This window comes from Urocampus carinirostris, chromosome 1 (assembly GCF_059441175.1).
Source record: "Urocampus carinirostris isolate Australia breed hairy pipefish chromosome 1, RoL_Ucar_1.0, whole genome shotgun sequence".
In the NCBI taxonomy this organism is placed as follows: Eukaryota; Metazoa; Chordata; class Actinopteri; order Syngnathiformes; family Syngnathidae; genus Urocampus; species Urocampus carinirostris.
Window position 1 is genome coordinate 70,626,864 of NC_142349.1, and position 21,395 is coordinate 70,648,258.

Consider the following 21,395-nt stretch of genomic DNA (forward strand, 5'->3'; position numbering starts at 1 on the left):
GCAGAAGCCATGCTGTATGTTATAGCAAGATCGGAAACACCTTCTTCATATTTTGCTATTATTTCTTTCTTAAATGCAATAGTTGTACGCACTACTTTTCTTTTTTCACCTGTAGCAATTTTGCTGCTTGCACCGACCTTCTTCGGAGGCATAATTAGAGGCTAAAACACTTGGTACAACTATATTAAAAGCGAAAGCAAAACGAAACACGTCCGCACGTGATAACAGTTCTACACGATCTACACGCGTACGCCGCTCAGCATCGCACCCTAGCGTACCGGCGTTCGAACTCTGATTATTTGACCGAACAGCGAAGCAAGAATTTCTCGAACTTTTTGGTCGAGAACCGATTTGTTCGAACTGAGAGGCGTTCGAAAACCAGGGTTCCACTGTATTCCGATTGCTTCTACCCATTACTGTGCATGAGGGATGTTTTGTTGCCGTAAAATAACTGTGGATCTGTATCCCGGTGCATCCATCTACTTACAGTAATGTGGATGCCTCAGTTGTATGCACCCATATATAGTATAAGTCCATATTTCAGGAACCGTCCTCTTATGGTTCAGATCCTACCTCTTAGATAGGACGCACTGTGTTAAATAGGGTGAAATGACATCTGAGCCCTTTTGTGTTACTTGTGGTGTTCCGCAGGGTTCAGTACTTGGCCCCCTTCTTTTCAGGATTTACATGCTTCCGTTAGGTGATATTATTCGCGAGTATAATATCAGTTTCCATTGCTACGCAGATGACACTCAACTATATCTTCCGATGGAGGAATCTGACACACTAAATTGTGGGAATTTGGAGGTCTGCCTCACTGAGATAAAAGAATGGATGTCACTCAACTTATTGCGCTTTAACTCTGAAAAGACCGAAATGTTAGTTATTGGTCCATCTTAATGCCGTGACTTGTTCTCAAAAACAGCTCTGAACATTGACAAATGTAATATTTGAGTGACTTAGTCAAAAATTTAGGTGTCATATTTGACCCCGATCTGTCCATTCAAACACATGTTAAAAATATTACTAACAGCTTTTTTCCATCTTCGCAACATTGCCAAAATTCGCCCTATGCTGTCTCAGTCGGATGCGGGGATTATAATTCACGCGTTTGTTACTTCCCCTCTCGTTGACCGTAATGCACTACTCCCTGGTCTCCCTAAGTCCAAAATCAAGAGCCTTTAGCTGGAACAAAATGATGCAGCGAGGCTTTTAACTAAGACAAGAAAGTTTGATCACATTACCCCTATTTTAGCTAACCTGCATTGGCTCCCTGTTAACTTAAAATGTGATTTTAAGGTTCTGTTGGTAGTATACAAAATCATGCATGGACTTGCTCTCTCATATCTTTCAGATTTAATTTCCCCCTATGTTGTGGTCCGGAGCCTTCGCTCTGAAAATGCTGGTCTACTAGTGATCCCATGAGCCTAGAAGAGATCCGCAGGTTCGAGAGCGTTCTCCATTCGGGCCCTGGTGCTGTGGAATGCTCTTCCCCCTGAGATTCGATCTGCAACCTCAGTAGAAATGTTTAAATTTTAAGCTTAAAACACACTTCTATTCTATAGCATATGAATAACGTATATTTTATGTTGAAAATATCTGTGTATTATTTGCCTTCATGTAGGTTTTAGATGAGGGGATGGTGTCATAACAGTCTTTAGTTTGCATTAGTCTTTGAACTGTGCAGCCCTTTGAGACTCTTTGTGATTAAGGGCGTCACAAATAAACATGACTTGACAATTTAAGTATTCCGATTGCTTCTACCCATTACTGTGCATGAGGGATGTTTGGTTGCCGTAAAATAACTGTGGATCTGTATCCCGGTGCATCCATGTACTTACAGTATTGTGGATGCCTCAGTTGTATGCACCCATATATAGTGTAAGTCCATGCTTCTGGCAAGAGCACAACATGTTAACACATGGAATGCAGCATTGGTGTTTACCTTTGGGGCACAGTGGAAACAAGCACAGTACTTCCTTAAATTTAGTGAGTGACTTGAATGATGTCATCATTTATTTAATTTTAAAAGTTAAAAACGGAAACCATGTCCATTGGACATCGCTCTTGCTTCGTTTGAATCGGAATACTCGTAAACACCATGTATATGGGGTTATTTATTTGTCTTATTTATTTGCTGCATGTGTAAAGTTGGCTGTTTTTGGTTGTGTATTTCTCAGACTTCCATGCTATGAAATGAACCTGTTTTTATATTCCTAATATAAAAACAATCATCACACACATACACATAGTCACGTTTCAAAGATCAGTCTAATTCCATTTTTTGTAAATACGTTTTTCAATCTTATTTCCTTTTCTTGTGAAGTCGCACTCATGTGTGACTTCATTTCCTGTTTATGTGTGACGTCAATAAACCACGCCTACCGACCGGATGTTTTCAGTCCGCCCGGAGCAGTCGACCAAGATGGCTGTGCGGGGCGGGCTGAGAAATCCGCGATGTAGATTTAAAACCTCAATAAGTGTTTTTATCTGAATAATTCTGCCAACAGAGAGTTTATATCTTGTATATCTCTCAGTGCATGTAAACGTAGTCCTGTCTACCCATATGATGCGGCAGGGGTAAACCAGTGAAAGCTGTCGGGCCCTCCTGTTGAACAGCGTGACATGGCCGCTTTCTTGTCTCTCGTTTCGTCTGGAGGGACGAAAGCATGTGTCACGGTCGCCTTGGTGACCAGTCTGCCCCGCCCTCTGGGCAACAGCTGAAGCAGTTCCACTAATTGTGTGTCTGCTATTTAAGGCTGCATTGTGGGTTCTGCGGGCTGGTTCATTACTCTTATACACAATCCCGGTCTGTTATGCTTGTCCTGTTTTAGTCTGTTATGCCTTGTCATGTTTTAGTCTGTTATGCCATGTCCTGTTGAGTTCGTGCCGGAGGAACTCTGTATTGTTCTGTTTTGCCCCGGAGTATTGGGCGACTTTTATTTTATTAAATAAAACTTATGGATCGTCAACGCATTTGAGTTCTCCCTTCATGCCTCCTGCCTCCGTTCTGGTCCGGTCCCCTTCCACGCCACCACGTCTCGTGACAGAATGAACCAGCCAACAAATAGAACTCAGCGAACGATCCCAGCACGACTTGGGGAGAGCTGGAGAGCGCAGTTCGGCAGGCGCCTACTGAGTTGGCCTTCCCTGCCCGTTCGAACCACGGCCCCGCCCGTCGTGGCCCTTGCTGTGCCTCGAATGGGGTCCCGGGAAGAATTGACGCCTGCCTGTTCGACTCTCATGCCTGCCTGCCCGACTCCCGTGCCGATTGCCTGCTATTCCGTCTCCCCTGCGTGCCAGCCCGACTCCGACTCTGCTGCCCGTCGAGCCGACTCCGACTCCGCTGCCCGTCGGGCCGACTCCGACTCCGCTGCCTGCCAGTCCGACTCCGCTCCTCCTGTTTTGCCGGTTCTGATTTTGACTCTCTCATGTCTTCTCTGTTCTGATTTTGACTCTCATGTCTTGTCTGTTCTGATTTTGACTCTCTCATGTCTTGTCTGTTCTGATTTTGACCATCTCATGTCTTGTCTGTTCTGATTTTGACTCTCTCATGTCTTGTCTGTTCTGATTTTGACCCTCTCATGTCTTGCCTGTTCTGATTCCGCCTGTCCTGTCTGAATCGCCACTCTGAACCCGAACCCCCTGAGTCTGACTCTTCTGAACCCGAACCCCCTGAGTCTGACTCTTCTGAACCCGAACCCCCTGAGTCTGACTCTTCTGAACCCGAACCCCCTGAGTCTGACTCTTCTGAACCCGAACCCCCTGAGTCTGACTCTTCTGAACCCGAACCCCCTGAGTCTGACTCTTCTGAACCCGAACCCCCTGAGTCTGACTCTTCTGAACCTGAACCCCCTGAGTCTGACTCTTCTGAACCTGAACCCCCTGAGTCTGACTCTTCTGAACCTGAACCCCCTGAGTCCGACTCTTCTGAACCTGAGCCCCCTGAGTCTGACTCTTCTGAACCTGAACCCCATGAGTGCGACTCTTCTGCATCGGCCTGACCTGAGTGCGACTCTTCTGCATCGGCCTGACCTGAGTGCGACTCTTCTGTAGAGGCCTGTCCTGTTTACCTGTTCTGATTTTGCCTGTCCTGTTTACCTGTTCTGATTCTGCCCTGATTTTGCCTGTCCTGTTCTCGTCGGTTCTGCCTGTCTGTTATCCCCTGTCCAGTTTGCCCACCAGACCCCCTCCCTGCCGAGCGCCGATTCCGATCCGCCCGACGCAGATGGCGCCTGCCTCTCCCCGTTCCTGCGTGTTCGGAGGAGGGAGCGGGGTTGTCCTGTTTACCTGTTCTGATTTTGCCTGTCCTGTTTACCTGTTCTGATTCTGCCCTGATTTTGCCTGTCCTGTTCTCGTCGGTTCTGCCTGTCTGTTATCCCCTGTCCAGTTTGCCCACCAGACCCCCTCCCTGCCGAGCGCCGATTCCGATCCGCCCGACGCAGATGGCGCCTGCCTCTCCCCGTTCCTGCGTGTTCGGAGGAGGGAGCGGGGTTGCCCCAATCGCGAGCGTCAACATTCCGGGGCGTGAGGTTGTAATTTTTTCTTTTTGGGACCTCGGGAGCTGTCCCTTAAGAGGGGGGCTCTGTCACGGTCGCCTTGGTGACCAGTCTGCCCCGCCCTCTGGGCAACAGCTGAAGCAGTTCCACTAATTGTGTGTCTGCTATTTAAGGCTGCATTGTGGGTTCTGCGGGCTGGTTCATTACTCTTATACACAATCCCGGTCTGTTATGCTTGTCCTGTTTTAGTCTGTTATGCCTTGTTATGTTTTAGTCTGTTATGCCATGTCCTGTTGAGTTCGTGCCGGAGGAACTCTGTATTGTTCTGTTTTCCCCCGGAGTATTGGGCGACTTTTATTTTATTAAATAAAACTTATAGATCGTCAACGCATTTGAGTTCTCCCTTCATGCCTCCTGCCTCCGTTCTGGTCCGGTCCCCTTCCACGCCACCACGTCTCGTGACAGCATGACCGACTTAGGTGCCGAGGTGCTTCACTTGTTTGGGTGTTTGGGCATTTGGGTTGGCCATGGTCCAAAAAATTTTGGGTGTGTATTTTTTCCTTTTTATTTTCTTTTTGTTGGTGATAGAAAAGGAGTGGAGAGGTGTTGTAAAAGGATAGTGGGATTGTGGACGCGTTCTTAAGGATGGGCTGGGCACCCGTATGATGCGGCAGGGGTAAACCAGTGAAAGCTGTCGGGCCCTGCTGTTGAACAAAAGAGAGTGTTGTGTCACCCTGACCCGAGTGACATGGCTGCTTTCTGGTGTCCCGTTTCATCTGGAGGGACGAAAGCATGACCAACTTGGGTGCCGAGGTGCTTAACATGTTTAGGTGTTTGGGCAATTGGGTTGGCCATGGTCCAAACATTTTTTGTGTGTTTTTTTTTTTTTTTTTTTGCTATTTATTTCCCTTTTATTTTCTTTGTTATTGTATGTGTTTGTCTTGCTGTCAGTCACCCCTTTTGAGGGATATGACCAAGGTAGATAGATAGATAAAACGTAGTCCACTAAAACTATGGAAGAAGGTCTCAGCCAGGCTTTACCTCAAAGTCAAGATCAAGGTGAGCAAACTCTCCATTGGTCCTGAAGTGATGCACATGATGATCCAGAGTAAAGTTGACGTTCCTTCTGTATCGTTCTATGACAACCGAGTGCCAGTGGTTGTCGTCGAGTAAACTCCCACTGGTCACAGAAGTGTGACCCTTAATGGAGCCATACTGGTTGCTTCCTGAGTGAACAAGCACATAAAAAGTGTAGCGCAGGTAACAAAATCAGAAGCAGGGCTTCTATGGTCTCTTACCAAGGTTCATGCTGAGCTGAAGTCTAGCCCTTCGGAGCTCAAGAGAAACATAGTCCCCCTGCTGTCCTTCCCCGTGAAGGAGCACCCCGTCTTCAGCTGTGGTTTTGAACTTAAGCGTGATGACATCCTTCACAATCTTCATCTTTTTACTTCGGAAGCGATAGGAGAGGATCCCGTGGCCATCGAAACCGATCACGTCGCCCCCTGAAAGACAGCTCTCTGTTATTGATAAATAACTTCTATTAGGTCAAAATCACTTTATTTGAGTTGATACAATGTGTGCTAAATTTAGATAGATGGATAGATAGATAGATAGATACCATAGATAGATAAATACCATAGATAGATACCATAGATAGATAGATACCAATGATAGATACCAAAGAAAGATAGATACCATAGATAAATACCATTGATAGATACCACGGAAACCATAGATAGATAGATAGATAGATAGATACCATAGATACCATAGATAGATAGATACCATAGATAGATACCAATGATAGATACCATAGATAAATAGATACCATAGATAAATACCATTGATAGATACCACGGAAACCATAGATAGATAGATAGATAGATAGATACCATAGATAAATACCATATATAAATACCATTGATAGATACCACGGAAACCATAGATAGATAGATAGATAGATAGATAGATAGATAGATAGATAGATACCATAGATAGATACCATCGAACCATAGATAGATAGACAGATACCATAGATAAATACCATAGATAGATAAGACAGATAGATAGATACCATAGATAGATACCATAGATAGATAGACAGATACCATAGATCAGGGGTCGGGAACCTTTTTGACTCAAAGAGCCATAAAAGCAAAAAATATTAATTTTATTTTGGGAAAGAGCCACACCATATATTATGAGACAAATTTACAAAATTGCTAAACCTGCACCCCAGACAAAAGCTTAGTCTTCAGCACATTTATTTTTGATGATTTGATAAAAATTATGAAAAGAGAATAATGCCAGAGCCCCTGTCCCAAAATCAACAAACATACCACTTTAAAATTGTCTCTTTCTTGCAATTACTCAAGATCGGTTAAACTCCTTTTGACCCTTTTTTTCATACATATTGGTTTCAAAACCAGATGCAAGTTGTTATTGTGTAAAAACGTCGCAACATTCTGCAAATAGGGAGCCTGATGAGCTCACTTTTGGCGCAGATGGCGTAGGGCGAGAGATGGGAGGGAGTGCTTGCGCTTTTTGCATGGCTCCACCCATCCCTCCCACTCACCCAATCAAAAGACTAAGTTCTCTTCCGGTGTTTTGGCGTATTTACAGTGTGTTCTGTGTATTCATCATAAGGTATCTGAACACTGAACACAGATTATATAGTGAACTTTTATATAAAGGATTCTTTAGCGTTGTACAGCCAAAACGAGTTTTTTTCCCCCTTTTTTGTGTGACACCTTGACTGTAAATTGTAGTGAAAAACGTGCCCTATATATATTGCGAAGTAACGCCGTTTTACCTAGCTCTGGATTGGCTTTGCGTGTACCTGAATAGGATGGAGAAATTTTGCATGCAATCAAATTTGTCTCTGAGCCATAGATATTCATACAAAGAGCCATATATGGCTCGCGAGCCATAGGTTCCCGACCCCTGCCATAGATAAATACCATTGATAGATAGATAGATACCATAGATAGATAGATAGATAGATACCATACATAAATACCATTGATAGATACCTTAGATACCAGAGATAGATAGATACCCAATATAACGTTTTGCAATAGAGTATTTAAATAGTGTTAAGGAAAATACACACTGTAATGAAAATAGGGTAATAAGCAAATGTAGGGGTTGGGTCTAATCTGGAGTTAAAGAGCCTCATGGCATGAGGAAGAAATCATCTCCTCAGTCTGTCCGTGGAACAAGACCTTGACAGCAGTCTGTCGCTGAAGCTGAAGCTGCTCTTCTGTTTGTAGATGATTACTAAAATATGGATGTATAGTTTGAAAAGGATTGGGTACCGAAATGTATTCACATGTTTTGAGGCGAAACCCATTTGGGTTGGAATTATTGAGCACAGACCTCTGTGCTTAGCGCTGTTGAACTGGTCTCCCAAGACACAGATAGAGGCTAACGTTTCCAAGCAGTGGGAACACTAGACCTGGGCCAATGGTATGGAAACAATACTCAAAATGTATTCTGACCAGGTCAGGTCCTAAATGGGATACGGCACAGGCTAAATGTTGATCCAAACAGTCTAGAAAAAAAGAGATAAGATCTGATAACCCAGATTCCATTCCCATGGCATCCTATCATAAAGTGCGGGCTAAGAAACAGCAACACAATATTTTTACAGAGCTTTATCCATCCAACTGACCATTGTCTTCTGCTTATCAGGATCGGGTCGCAGAGGCAGCAGCCGTGGCAGAAAATCCCAAACCTCCCTATCCCCAGCCTCGTCCAACAGGATCCTGAGGCGTTCCCAGGCCTAGAAATGTGTCTTAGGACTTCCCCGGGGCCTCCTTTTGGTGGGACATGCCCGGAACACCTCCAGAGAGATGCATCCAGGAAGCACCCTTATCAGATGCCCAAGCCACCTGAGCTGGCTCCTCTCAACACAAAGGAGAAACAGCCTATATGCTGAGTACCTCCTGGATGACTGAGCTTCTCATTCTATCTCTAAGGGAGATCTGAGCCACCTTGCGGAGGAGACCTATGTCAGCTGCTTGTATCTGGGATCTTGTTTTTTCTGTGATGACCCAGAGTTCATGATCATAGATGAAGGTATGAACATGGATCCACCAGTTAATTGAAAAAGCTTTGCCTTTCAGCTCAGCTTCTTGTTCACCACAATGGACTGTAAGCATGACGGCAGACCCTGCACCGATCAGTCTATTGATCCCCTGTTCCTTCCGACCCCGAGATACTTATACTCCTCCACTTTGGGCAGGATCTCCTTCTCCCCCTGGAGAGGGCATTGCGCACTTTTCCAGCTGAGAACCATGGTCTCAAGACTTCGAGGTGCTGATTTTCTTCCCGGCTGCTTCACAGTGAGACCTGAAGATCACGGCCTAAAGAAGCCAACAGCACCACATGCTGAGGCCCCAGAACCGGACCCCTTTAAGGCCAAGGCCGCGTCTAGATATTCTGTCCATAGTAGTTCGAGCATCGTTGGTGACAAAAGGCAGCCCTGGTGGAGTACAAACCCCTTCTGGACTCAAATTTGACTTAATGCCTGCATTGCAGCTTCTAAACATTACATTTAAAGAAAACCAGTTTCATCCAAACGAATATGACTCACAGTATGAACAGCCGTAAAGTTCCAAGCGTAGTCCAACACGACCCTCCTTGCTTTTCTCCAGTGGGATTAAGCGGACATAACGGGCCAGGATGGGGTGCTGAAGCTGATAACGGACCACACCTTCACTGTTTATGTTGCCTTCAAATGTCTGGTACGTGATAGAAACAGAGAAAGGTTACTATGTATTGTTAAAGGGAATCAGTTCTGCAGTACTAAAATATTAGCTCTATATTGTGTTGGCTTGGAGGTTTGCTGAACAATTACCGTATTTTCCGCACTATAGGGCGCACCGGGTTATAGGGCGCACGCCCAAAAAATAGTTTTTGGTCCTATATCTTCCATAGATAAGGCGCACCGGATTATAAGGCGCTACAATGGGAACCTGGACAAAACAGTCAGATGATTCAGTCCAACTGATTACCCCCTTAACATTCCCAAAGCTTGCAAAGAAGCAAATACGTGTCGTAGACACGTGCGGATGCGGTGTCCGTACGATGTCACTCAAATGCGTCATTTCAAATATCATTTGGAAGGTTAAAGTCTTGGGATTCAAGAAATGCCAACCATTTCTTAGTTTCTATTTTCTTTTTCGCTCGCAACTTTACTGTGCATATGTCAATAAACACTTGGAGTTGAGTTTAATTCACTCAACTCATCACAGCAACATCAAGATCGTTCTAAAACAAGATACCGGGAAAATATAAAGCCGCATAGCTCACCTAAGTTCTCACGTTCAATAATGATACGCAATCATGGTCTTCTTACAACCGTGAGTGAAGTAAATCCAGGAGAGTAAATTATTTGCAAATACAGACTAACAAAACATGTTTCTTAATGGTGTACTTTAGCAAGCTTGCTAAGCTTGCTACGCCATTGCTAAACTCGGCCAATTGCAGGGTTTGTTTTGGCCATCTAGCCAATCCGAGGCTCCGAATAACTTCAGCCAATAGCGATCGATTTAACGGATGATTGACACATCTTTTTCGGCCAATTGCAGGTTTTTTTTCGGCCCTCCAGCCAATCCGAGGCTCCGAATAACTTCAGCCAATAGCGATCGATTCAACGGATGATTGATACATCTTTTTCGGCCAATTGCAGGGTTTGTTTCGGCCCTCTAGCCTATCCGAGGCTCCGAATAACTTTAGCCAATAGTGATCGATTCAAATGATGATTGACACATTGGTTAGCCAATGAAACGCTGGTATATAAATCCCAGGACTACTCCACGTTCGGGGGAAAATCGAGTCGGCGGCTGTTGCGTAAGTTGCGAGACCTTGTGATTTAATGTTGAGCCATATATAAGGCGCACTGTATTATAAGGCGCATGGTCAGCTTTTGAAAAAAAATAAGACTTTTAGGTGCGCCTTATAGTGCGGAAAACACGGTAACTGCGAACATAAGTTTTATGGAAAGGTTCCTCACCCAGAAGTTTCCATCCTGTAGATAAGGCCTCCAATTTGTCTGGGTGTCGCTGTAAAGTAGCTGATATTTGCTGGTCCAGTCAGAGCTGCTGTAGCGGCCTTGGGTCGCTATGGCAACAAGCTTTTTTCGGGAACCCAAGTCCACCTGTAACCACTGGTACCGGTCCGAATCCAGAGGCGACCAGCCTCCGGCGCCTGGTTTTTAATAATATGAAAATGGACAATGTTATTTACAACAATCCAACCGAATCAACCAAAGTGTAGAGTTTATATTAATGATTAAGAGGGGCAAAAAAAATTGCATTTTGAATACCTAGTACGCATACCTAGTTTCCGATTAAGCTTGGCATAACCGGCACCGTAGTCCCGAGCATGAACTGATGAGCTGGTGAAGCTGCTGTAAGGAAGAGGCGTGGCCAAACTGTCCTCACATCTTCCTAAAGGACAGAAAATCAAGATGAATTCTTCCAGAAATGCACCATTCTATTAGACGCAAAACAAATACATTTCCAATATTTTAAATGTACTCAGTGCTTTGTATTTGTTGGGACACACTTCCAGCTAGCAGTCAAATGCAGCATTTCTGGAGGCCCCAACTGGGGTTCCAACTGGGCACAGGTCCAATCTGTCATGGTCGCCGTGGCGACCGGTCTGCCCCGCCCCCTGGTCACCAGCTGAAGCAGATCAGCTAATTGCGTGGCTGCTATTTAAGGTTGGGCTGTGGGTATTGCGGGTGTTGGCTCATTATACCTTTTCTGTTCTGTTATGCCTTGTCCTGTTTAGTTTAAGTCGGAGGAAACCTGCACCTGACCATTCTGAGTGTAAGATTGCTTTTGTTCTGTTTTGTCCCGGAGTTTTTGGACAACTTTTATTTAGGTAAATAAAAGCTTTGATCGTACGCAATTGAGTTCTCCCTTCCTGCCTCCGTTCTGGTCCGGTCAACCCTTCCACCTCGTGACACAATCACCATACACCTGTGCCCAATTGTCCTGCACCCTTTAAGACGACATTTTGATGTGGTTGGATCAAATTTCGTTGACCACCATCAATACCATTACCTGCTTGCAGTTCTATCCAGGTTTTGGAGGTTTGTTTTTTGTTTTTCTGTTTCACACATTTTTATTGTTGTTTTTGACCATTCGTTTGTAACTTTATTGAGCATTTTTGTGATTCAATACAATCATTTTTGAGCACCTTGCCTTCTGCTTCCTGCATTTGGGTCCACCGATATTCACGACATAATGACCCAGCCACGTGTGCAGATAAAAATGTCCTATTAATGGGTGTATGATAATTGGGCAAAGGTGCATGGTGATTGGACACCTGTGCCCAGTTCAAACCCCGGTTTGGGCCCTCTGGTGGTAGGAGGAAGTAGAAGACCCATACAATGTAGGCATGAATGTCAAATATGCTCCAGTAGCCTAATAATAAATTGGAGACCTCCAAATTTTGAAAATGAATCACACGTGCTTAATACAGAGTTTATAAGGAATAAATAAACGCGCAAATACAATTTTATCTCTGAGATGTACTCATGAGAAGAACCACATATGGCTCGTGAGCCTTACCTACCCGAACCTGGCAGTAATGTGTTACTTAAAGGGACCATACTTTAAAAAAATCATCACAAAACCCTGTTTTCATCTCAGATTTTACAATCTGGCGTCACATCAACATACCTGTCAACCTGTACGTTTTTGCCGTAAAAAGTTTGTTTATTATGCATTTTAAGACGTGTACGACGTACAAGAAAATCTGTACAGAAAAACGCAAATTTGTCAACTATGGGTACCATCCGGTATACACTGACTATCACCAAACGGCAAATCAATCAAGTCAAATGAGTTCGCCGCGGTAGCCTCTATCTCTGTATCGTTTGTTTCCGTTGCAAACCAAGCGAGCGGTTTGACGCTACTGCGCGCATGCGTCTGCCGCCTGGGGATTTCCCATCATGCATCATTCCGATCACAACATAGTTTTGAATTTTCTTTGGATACAATCATCGAGTCGCAATGGCCGAACCTGAATCAAAACGCCGTAAGTCATTCTGATCTGAAAACAACAGGCGGGGTTGATTAAGTAAATTTGAAATACATGTGGTCTTAAAAAACACCGGATTTCATGTGGTAGTAGTGTAGTGAAAGGAAGTCCGTCTCTTTTTAGAGACCCGGCTTTTTCGGCTCAACTCGTTAAAGCGAGCCGGCTCTCAAACGGCTCACTTGCTTTGATGCATTATATTACGAAGTATTAAGTTGTATAAAGAAGTTAAGAAGAAAAAAAAGGAAGAAAATTAAAAAAAACAGGTTTGTGGTGATCCCTTTAATCCGTGTATTATATAACAATGATTGAATGCAGAAAATGTATTCATCTCATCTCATCTCATCAGCTGCACCACTTATCCTCAGTAGGGTCGCGGGGTCGCTGGAGCCCATCCCAGCAATCATCGGGCAGTGGGCAAGGGACACCCTGAACTGGTCGCCAGCCAATCGCAGGGCACACGGGGACAGACAACTCACTCGCTCATTCACACCTAGGGACAATTTGGACAGGCCAATTCACCTGAAATGCATGTTTTTGGAATGTGGGAGGAAACCGGAGTGCCCGGAGGAAACCCACGCAAGCACGGGGAGAACATGCAAACTCCGCACAGGAAGTCTGGAGCTGGATTTGAACCCACGTAGGAGGTTCCCAAGACATGAACTGTGCCGCACATGCGCTAACCACTGCGCCGCCGTGCTGCCCAGAAAATGTATTATTCTACTTAATTATACTTGCATGAATTTTTTTCCTTCTACAGTGAACGTCCAAGCGACTTCATTTTTGAACTTTTTTTTATAATAAACCTCATTCATGTCGAGCAACTCAGTATAAAATGTGAATTAACAATATATACGATATAACGAAACACATGTACAATATAACATGTTAAACTACATCAATAAACACGTTTGAAAAGAAAAAATATGGTGTAAGATTATTTTGTATTTTGTAAGGGAAAATACAAGTTTGTAAGGGCATGGAGCCTTGGAGCTTGACAGGTATGAGAACCACATATACCTTCCCGAACCCGGCACTAATGAGTTACTTAAAGGGACCATACTTTTAAAAAAATCATCACAAAGCCCTTGTTTTCATCTCAGATTCTTCAATCTGGCGTCACTTCAAATTAGCTAGCATTGCTACCCAAAGCGTGTGCGTGCTTCATCCCACTTACGGTAAACCGGGGACGGGGCTCTGCAGGTGATGAGGATGCCGCACAGGACCGCTAACAACAACAACTTGGGCCCCTGAGACATTTTTTTATCAAGAAAAGACCCCCAAAAATCGAAATCCGGATGAGACAATAGAGCGAACCCAGGCGGGATGCTGCTGACTCCCCTCCTGGCTCTCCTCGTCGCCGCTTTTAATAACACAAAACGTTGCAAAATGGAATCGACCTTTCAGCTTTTTGTTTTTAGTTTCTTTTCTTTTTTTTAAAGAAAAGAAAATTAAGGCGGATGTGAGCGTGCGGCTCGGAAAAAATGATACTCCAGGTGCATGGTCACCCAAGCGGGAGCTGACCAAACAAGCGGAGAATTCGGTGTAATGTCTACGCACCCCTCTCTCGCCGAGGCACTTGGTACAGTCCAGACGCTGTGTCAGTCAAAGGGGGCCCCTAAATATCAAAGGGAGGAGGGGAGAGGGGGGAACAGAAGGGCCCGCCGTTGGCCCCTGGGGAATAGAAGACAAGCGGGGCCTTGGTTTTGTATACGGTAGAGGTTAGAGGGGCCTGCTGCAGGCATAAAAACAAGCAATGTGAGACTGTACTTGAATTTTCAGCCAGTTAGCGGCCGTCGACGCTTAGAATCAGCCGAGAGAAGCTCAGGAGGAAAATACGAATTCGAGCTGCAGTTTTAAATCAAGCCAAGCGCCACTTCCAAAGCAGATGTAGCTGTATTTTCTAATCTCTTCCATTCAGTATTTATTTCTCTTCCTCGCTTTGTCATTCTCTCCTCTTTGTCACAGCAGTCATTTCTTCCAGCTCTCTCTCTCTCTCTCTCTCCAACTCTCTCTCGCTCTCTTTCCCTCTCTTTCTCTCTCGTTTTTTCTCCCTACCTCCTTTTCCCTCCCCTTCTGTCTCTCTCTCTATCACTTCCTCACGTTCACTCTGTCAATTTCCCTCTCTTCTCTCTTTTCTCCCTCTCTCAATTTGTCTCTCTCTTCTTGCTTTCCCCTCTCTCAATTTATCTCCCTCTTCTCTGCTTTTCTCTCTTATTTCTCCTTCTTTTTTCTCTGTTTCTTCTCTTTGTCTTCTTATATATCTCTTTGTAACCCTCTGATTGACTACTGCAAGTAAAAAGGTGAAAAAAGACAGAGACATAAAAAAGAAAGAGAGGGAGAAGGAGAAAAGAGACAGAGACAGAGAGACAAAGAAATAGAAAGTCAGAGAAAGAGCAAGAGAAAGAGAGAGGGAGGGAGAGGAAAAGGCGAAAGAGAAAGAAAGAATGAAATAAATAGGCATAAAGGGAGAAAGATCGAGAGTGAGGGAGTAAGAGAGTGAGAGGGGTAAGATAAAGAGAGAACGAAAGTAAGACATACAGAAAGGAGAGAGAAAGAGAAATAAAGAGAGAGAGAGTAAGAAAGATAGAGTGAGAAAGAGAGAGAGAGAGAGAGAGAGGGGAAGATAAAGCAAAAGAAAGAAAGAGGAAAAAAGATAGGGGGAAAGAAAGAGAAAAGAGAAAGAAAGGGACAAAAAAAGACAGAGCAAGACTGAGAGTAAGAGAGAGAAGGTAAGAAAGGGAGAAAGAAAGAAAGAAAGAAAGAAAGAAAGAAAGAAAGAAAGAAAGAAAGAAAGAAAGAAAGAAAGAAAGAAAGAAAGAAAGAAAGAAAGAAAGAGAAAGAAAGAAAGAAAGAAAGAGAAGAGCAATGAGTAGGAATTAGAGTTAATTTGACTCGGTCGACTAACCCTAAAAAAAATAATTTGACTAGAAAATCACAATGACCATGCACTGGTGGGGCACCTCAGCTGTCCTCAGGGGGCACCTGGTTGGAGACCCCTGACATTAAGTCTCAAAGACCTGCACAGACCACCTTTACAACATTCCCTGATCTAAAACCTACATGAGGGCAAGGAAAAACTCAAAAACCCCAACATGAGGAAAAGGAAGAAAACTTGACAAGAAATTTCCTGAAAAATAAGAAACAGTCCGACAAACCAGACCTCATAAACCAACCTTACTCTTTCATTTTAGTGCAGTAGAAATGAAATGCAGTGAAGTCCTACTTCTTGGCATTAGAAGCACACTATTTTAACATTGCATTCTTTGATCCAGCAGCACTTCTCATTTTCCTTGTTAAAGTCTGCTTAATGAGCCGCCACCGATTCCTGTTCCGGAGTTATCGCGTGTCACGAAACGTGTGAAAAAAAAATATACCATAATGTATCTCCATCCTATATGAAGGGGCTAGATTACAGGGGTGTCAAAGTCATTTTAACTTAGGGGCCACACGTTAGAACAAACATTCTCTCAGGGGCCGGACTAGTAGATTAGAGAGAAAAAAATAAGATAAAGAGAGGGAGAGAACTAGAGAGAGGGTGCGACAAAGAAAGAGAGAAAGAGAGATAGAAAGAGAGAGAGAAAGAGAGATAGAAAGAGAGAGAGAAAGAGAGAGAGAAAGAGAGAGAGAAAGAGAGAGAGAGAATGTGAGAAACAAAAGTGATATAAAAATGGTGAGAGAGAGGGAAAGAGAGAGAGATAGAAAGAAATCCAAACAGAAGTAGAAAGAGAGAAAGGGAGAAAGAGAAGGGGAGAAAGAGAAGGAGAGAAAAAGAGAGAGGGTGGAAAAAAAGGTAGAAAGAGAGAATGTGAGAAACAAAAGAGATAAAAAGAGAAATGTTGAGAGAAGGGGGAAAGAAAGAGAGATGAAGAAAGCAATCCAAACAGAAATATAAAGAGAGAAAGGGAGAAGGAGAGAAAAGAGAAGGGGAGAACAGAGATAGAGAGAAAGAGAAAAGAGGAAAGCAAGAGAAAGGGAGAAGGAGAGAAAAGAGAAGGGGAGAACAGAGATGGAGAGAAAGAGAGAAGATGAAAGCAAGAGAGGGAGAGAGAAAAGAGAAAAGGAAAAAAAGAAGAAAGAGCAAAAGAAGGAAAAAAGACAAAGAGAAAGAGACAAAGAGGAACAAAGAAATAGAAAAAGAGAGACAAAGAGATGAAAGAGAGTGAGAGGAAAAGGGATGTCAAACTCATTTTAACTCAGGGGCCACACGACAGAACAAACATTCTGTCGGGGGCCGGACTAGTAGATGAAAGAGAAAGAAAAAGAGAGATAAAGAAATAAGAGAAAGAGGGAGGGAAAAGGAGAGAGGGCGGGACAAAGAAAGAAAAAAACGGGAGAGAGGGAAAAGAGCGTGAGAATCAAAAGAGATAAAAAGAGAAGTCGTAAGAGGGGGGGGAAGAAAGGGAGAGGAAGAAAGAAATCCAAAGAGAAATAGAAAGACAGAAGGAGAGAAAGGAGAAAAGAAAGCACAAAGGGTAGGAAAAGAGAAAGAGAAAAGGAAAAAAATGAAGCTAGAGCAAATGAAGTTAAAAAGACACAGAGAGAGAAAGAGACAAAGAGCAACAAAGGAAGAGAAAAATAGAGACACAGAGAGTGAAAGAGGCAGAGAGTGGGAGAAAAGGAGTGGAAGACAGAGAGAGAGAGAGAGAGAGAAATACAAATACAGCGTTTGTTCGAGGGACCTGGCTTTGGCAACATCAAGTGGACACATTTCAACCTACAGCTCGTTTTTCTCTTGCGCTTCTCTGAGTGTGGTCTCGCGGGCCGGATTCAATCCCTTAGCGGGCCTGATCTGGCCCACGGGCCGCCTTTTTGACACCCCTGGGCTAGAAGAAGAACACGATTTTGGCACACTTCCTATTTCTGCAAATGATAATTGTGGTTTATCATGGGGGCCACACCTGCTCCCTATTTACACCTGGGGCCCTGGAACACTAATAAGTCACTCCTGACACTGGGGGAAGGGAAATTCCGTGTTTTCGCTTGTGTTCAAACAATAAATTTCCATGATTAGCCTAAATAAGGGCTGAGCGCTGCCAAAGTACCCTTGAGTAAGATCTTAAAACCAGGTGTAGCTGACTCCTTGTATATAGTGCAATGTTCATTTGACCTGTGAAAAGTGATGGGTCCCGGGGACTCGCATGCTCAAAAATCTATGGGTCCCAACCAGAGTTCCTTTTAAGCTGTGCGCGTGCACACTGCTCGCACATTCTCAGCGCACAAAAAAATCTAGCCAGCGCACAAAAATCAGGGCTCAAAATTATTAATTAAGAAGCGAATTAAGTCAAAGTTACAGTGCATGAAGGTAAAAATACACGGCTTCCCCTGACGTTGTGTCCTAAATGCAGTATTTTGAAGTCGAGTCGAAGTCGAACGAAGTTGAGTAAAGTTAGTAGAGTTTGTCGAGAACCGGCTTCTTCGGCTCGGCTCACTCAAAGGAACCGGCTCTTTCGGGTCCTAAACGGCTCTTCCGGTTGTTTTTGCTTCTTTCATCCCAACATGACCAAATATTATGTAAAATGATGCACAAAATGATTTAAAGGAAGGGGGGAATCGAACAAAAAAGAAAAAAATACCAAAATGAAAAAGTAGTGAAAAGCTGAGAAAAAAAAAGAAACAAAAGGAAGAGAAAAAAGAAGGAAAAATTTCGAAAAAAAAGCCAGAAAAAAAAGAAAAGAAAGAAATAGAGAACAAAAAAAAGTAACAGCTCGGAAAAAAATAAATCTCAAAAAGAATGAAAAAAAAGTAGAAAAAAAACAGGGAAAAAAAGAAGAAAAAGTTTGTGTTGCATTCAAATAATTTCCAATGATATCAAGTGAATCTTGCTGCCAATATTGTACTTCCACTAAAAAATGTGATTAAGTACAGTTCTGTATCTCACAACCGACTCAATAATCCCCCAAAAATGTTAATATGATGCGACAAAATATATCAGGAAATAAAAAGAAATGGATATCTTGTGAAAGAATTGTAAAAACAAATGACGTTTGTCAGCCTGCAACCTTATCAACCGTACATGAGTCAATTCATTCAAAAGAGAAAAATCATTTTGCATTGCCGGAAACTCAGCAAAATGTCAGGTTTTGGACATGTTTGATAATGACTTAGTTGCCACACTTGGGATTATGGTTGCTCACTGTTGTTTCAAGCGTTGTTCACCGACTTTGTGTGAACGCTCAGACCAGTAAGGAAAATTAGAAGGAACATTGGTCCCAACAGAGATCTATGGGTCCCCAAAATTTAGTGTTATCAAGGTTGAGATTGTAAATCGATGACAAATATATAATATAAATCTATATATTAATTCAGTTTTAATCATCAAATTATGAATTCATTTTCTGCATCAAATGATTGTTTGTAATATACCGATTAAAGGGATAACCACAAACCTGTCTTTTTTCATTTTATACATCCTTTTTTTTTCTTAACTTCTTTATACAACATAATAATTCGTAATATAATGCATCAAAGCAAGTGAGCCGTTTGAGAGCCGGCTCTCTTTAATGAGTTGAGCCGAAAAAGCCGGTTCTGTAAAAAGAAACGGACTTCCTTTCACTACATCAAACCGCTCGCTTCGTTTGCTACGAAAAAAACGATACCGAGATAGAGGCCACCGCGGCGAACTCGTTTGAATTGATGGATTTGTTGTTTCGTGATAGTCGGTGTATACCGGTATCTGTAGTATTGTTGTGATGTTTTGTTGTATATCTGTGGTATTTCTGTAACATTACAGTAGTTTTTATACAATTTTAGTCATTTTAAAATATTACTGCAGTATTACTTTAGTATTTCTTGAGTCAGATTTTTGTTGTTTTTTGGTAGCATCACTGTAGTTTTATTTTTGTAGTGTTTTTGTAGTAGTTTTGCAGTAGTATTTTGTAGTATTTTCATAGTATTTTTGTAGTATTTTGTAGCATTACAGTAGTTTTTATATGATTGAAGTAATTTTGTGATATTAATGCAATATTACTTTTTTAGTATTTTTGTACTATTTATGACATATTTTGTTGTACTGTACTTCCATAGTTCAGTTTTTGTTGCGTATCTGTAGTATTTCTATAGTATTTCTATAGTATTTTGTGGTGTTTTGATACAATATTTTCTGTTGTATATCTGTGGTATTTCTGTAACATTACAGTAGTTTTTATACAATTTTAGTAATTTTAAAATATTACTGCAGTATTACTTTAGTATTTCTTGAGTCAGATTTTTGTTGTTTTTTGGTAGCATCACTGTAGTTTTATTTTTGTAGTAGTTTTGCAGTAGTATTTTGTAGTATTTTCATAGTATTTTTGTAGTATTTTGTAGCATTACAGTAGTTTTTATATGATTGAAGTAATTTTGTGATATTAATGCAGTATTACTTTTTTAGTATTTTTGTACTATTTATGACATATTTTGTTGTACTGTACTTCCATAGTTCAGTTTTTGTTGCGTATCTGTAGTATTTCTATAGTATTTCTATAGTATTTTGTGGTGTTTTGATACAATATTTTCTGTTGTATATCTGTGGTATTTCTGTAACATTACAGTAGTTTTTATACAATTTTAGTCATTTTAAAATATTACTGCAGTATTACTTTAGTATTTCTTGAGTCAGATTTTTGTTGTTTTTTGGTAGCATGGCTCAGGAGGTAGAGCGCTTGTCTTGGGATCAAGAGATCGCAGTTCGAATCCCGGCTTCTCAGTGTTACATGTTGAAGTGTCCTTGGGTAAGACACTGAACCCCTAATGCCCCCAATAAGCAGGTTAGCGCCTTATATGGCTGCAAGGCCGCTATTGGGAAATGTGAAGCACATTGTAAAGCGCTTTGGGAAGTCATTGACTTGAAAAGCGCTATATAAATGCAGATCATTTCATATGATTGAAGTAATTTTGTAATATTACTGCAGTATTACATTTTTAGTACTCGAACTAATTCGACACGATGCGTCCCCAGCAAAAATGATGCGTCTAGGACGCAGGGACGCGGGCAAACGAGAACACTGATAGTGTAAATATATGGGCTGTGTGGTGGGCCGTGAGGGCCTGCAAGGCCTTCTCTGCTGGCCTAAATACAAAGGTGTTTAAAATAATAGCAGTGCAATGTGACTGTTTGAATGAAATATCTAAATATACCGTTTACCAAATTGTTCGAATTAGTTATCTTACTCCATTAACCAAACACAACTTCTTTTCTTGAGGAAAAAAAGGACAGGAAAGCCGACATTTCCACACAGGGCAGATTTAATTTCCCTAAGAATTTAACAAAGTGTACTCCATTGAAAACGGCCCAATTAGTGACGTTGGAGTCTCTGGGAAGCCTTTTTCTCAAGTCCTTTAGCTTTCTCCTATTGGCCATCTTCCCCTTGAAGGATTTTATATTTTATATGATTAAATACATGTTACATTTATAGAGTGCAATGAAGATTTTCACTGAGTGAGCTACAGTTCACGCTGTTCCGAATGCGAATGTTATGTTTAGTTCTGTTGATAACAGGACCCTGACGCGGAAGGCCAGACGCACAAGGACAGACATCCCGACGCTCTTCTCCGAGATGGTGGGGCCACGTGGGGGCTGTTCTCTGGCTCACCCATGGGAGGAGCCGACGCGCCAGCTTGGGAGAAAGGCGTGGGCAGAGGGAGAACTTCAGAAGATCGAGAAAGGCAGAAGATCGGAGAAGATCGAGGGAGAATCGAGAGGAGGCTCGACGAAGACTCGAGCGACACTAATTCGATGGAGTTCACTTAGTTAAATACTTTAAGAAAATAAATCTGCCCTCGTGTGGAAATGCCGGTCTCCTGTCCGTTTTTTTCACAAAAAGAAACGAGCACGCATTGTTAGGTGGTGTTTGGTAAATG

At 42.6% G+C, this 21,395-nt stretch overlaps 1 protein-coding gene across 1 annotated transcript in view; it reads right to left on the reverse strand.

Annotated features, from left to right (window-relative positions):
* cntnap2b (contactin associated protein 2b) overlaps window positions 1–14,073 on the reverse strand; it is a 59,549-nt gene extending 45,476 nt beyond the window's left edge. Inside the window, exons 1-6 of the mRNA XM_088350008.1 lie at window positions 13,732–14,073; window positions 10,844–10,954; window positions 10,519–10,712; window positions 9,097–9,244; window positions 5,798–6,001; window positions 5,541–5,725 (exon numbers count right to left, since the gene is read on the reverse strand). Of these exons, the coding sequence (XP_088206134.1) occupies window positions 5,541–5,725; window positions 5,798–6,001; window positions 9,097–9,244; window positions 10,519–10,712; window positions 10,844–10,954; window positions 13,732–13,813 (924 nt within the window). The 5' untranslated portion in view covers window positions 13,814–14,073. The remainder of the gene's footprint in view (window positions 1–5,540; window positions 5,726–5,797; window positions 6,002–9,096; window positions 9,245–10,518; window positions 10,713–10,843; window positions 10,955–13,731) is intronic.
* Window positions 14,074–21,395: the final 7,322 nt, after the last annotated feature.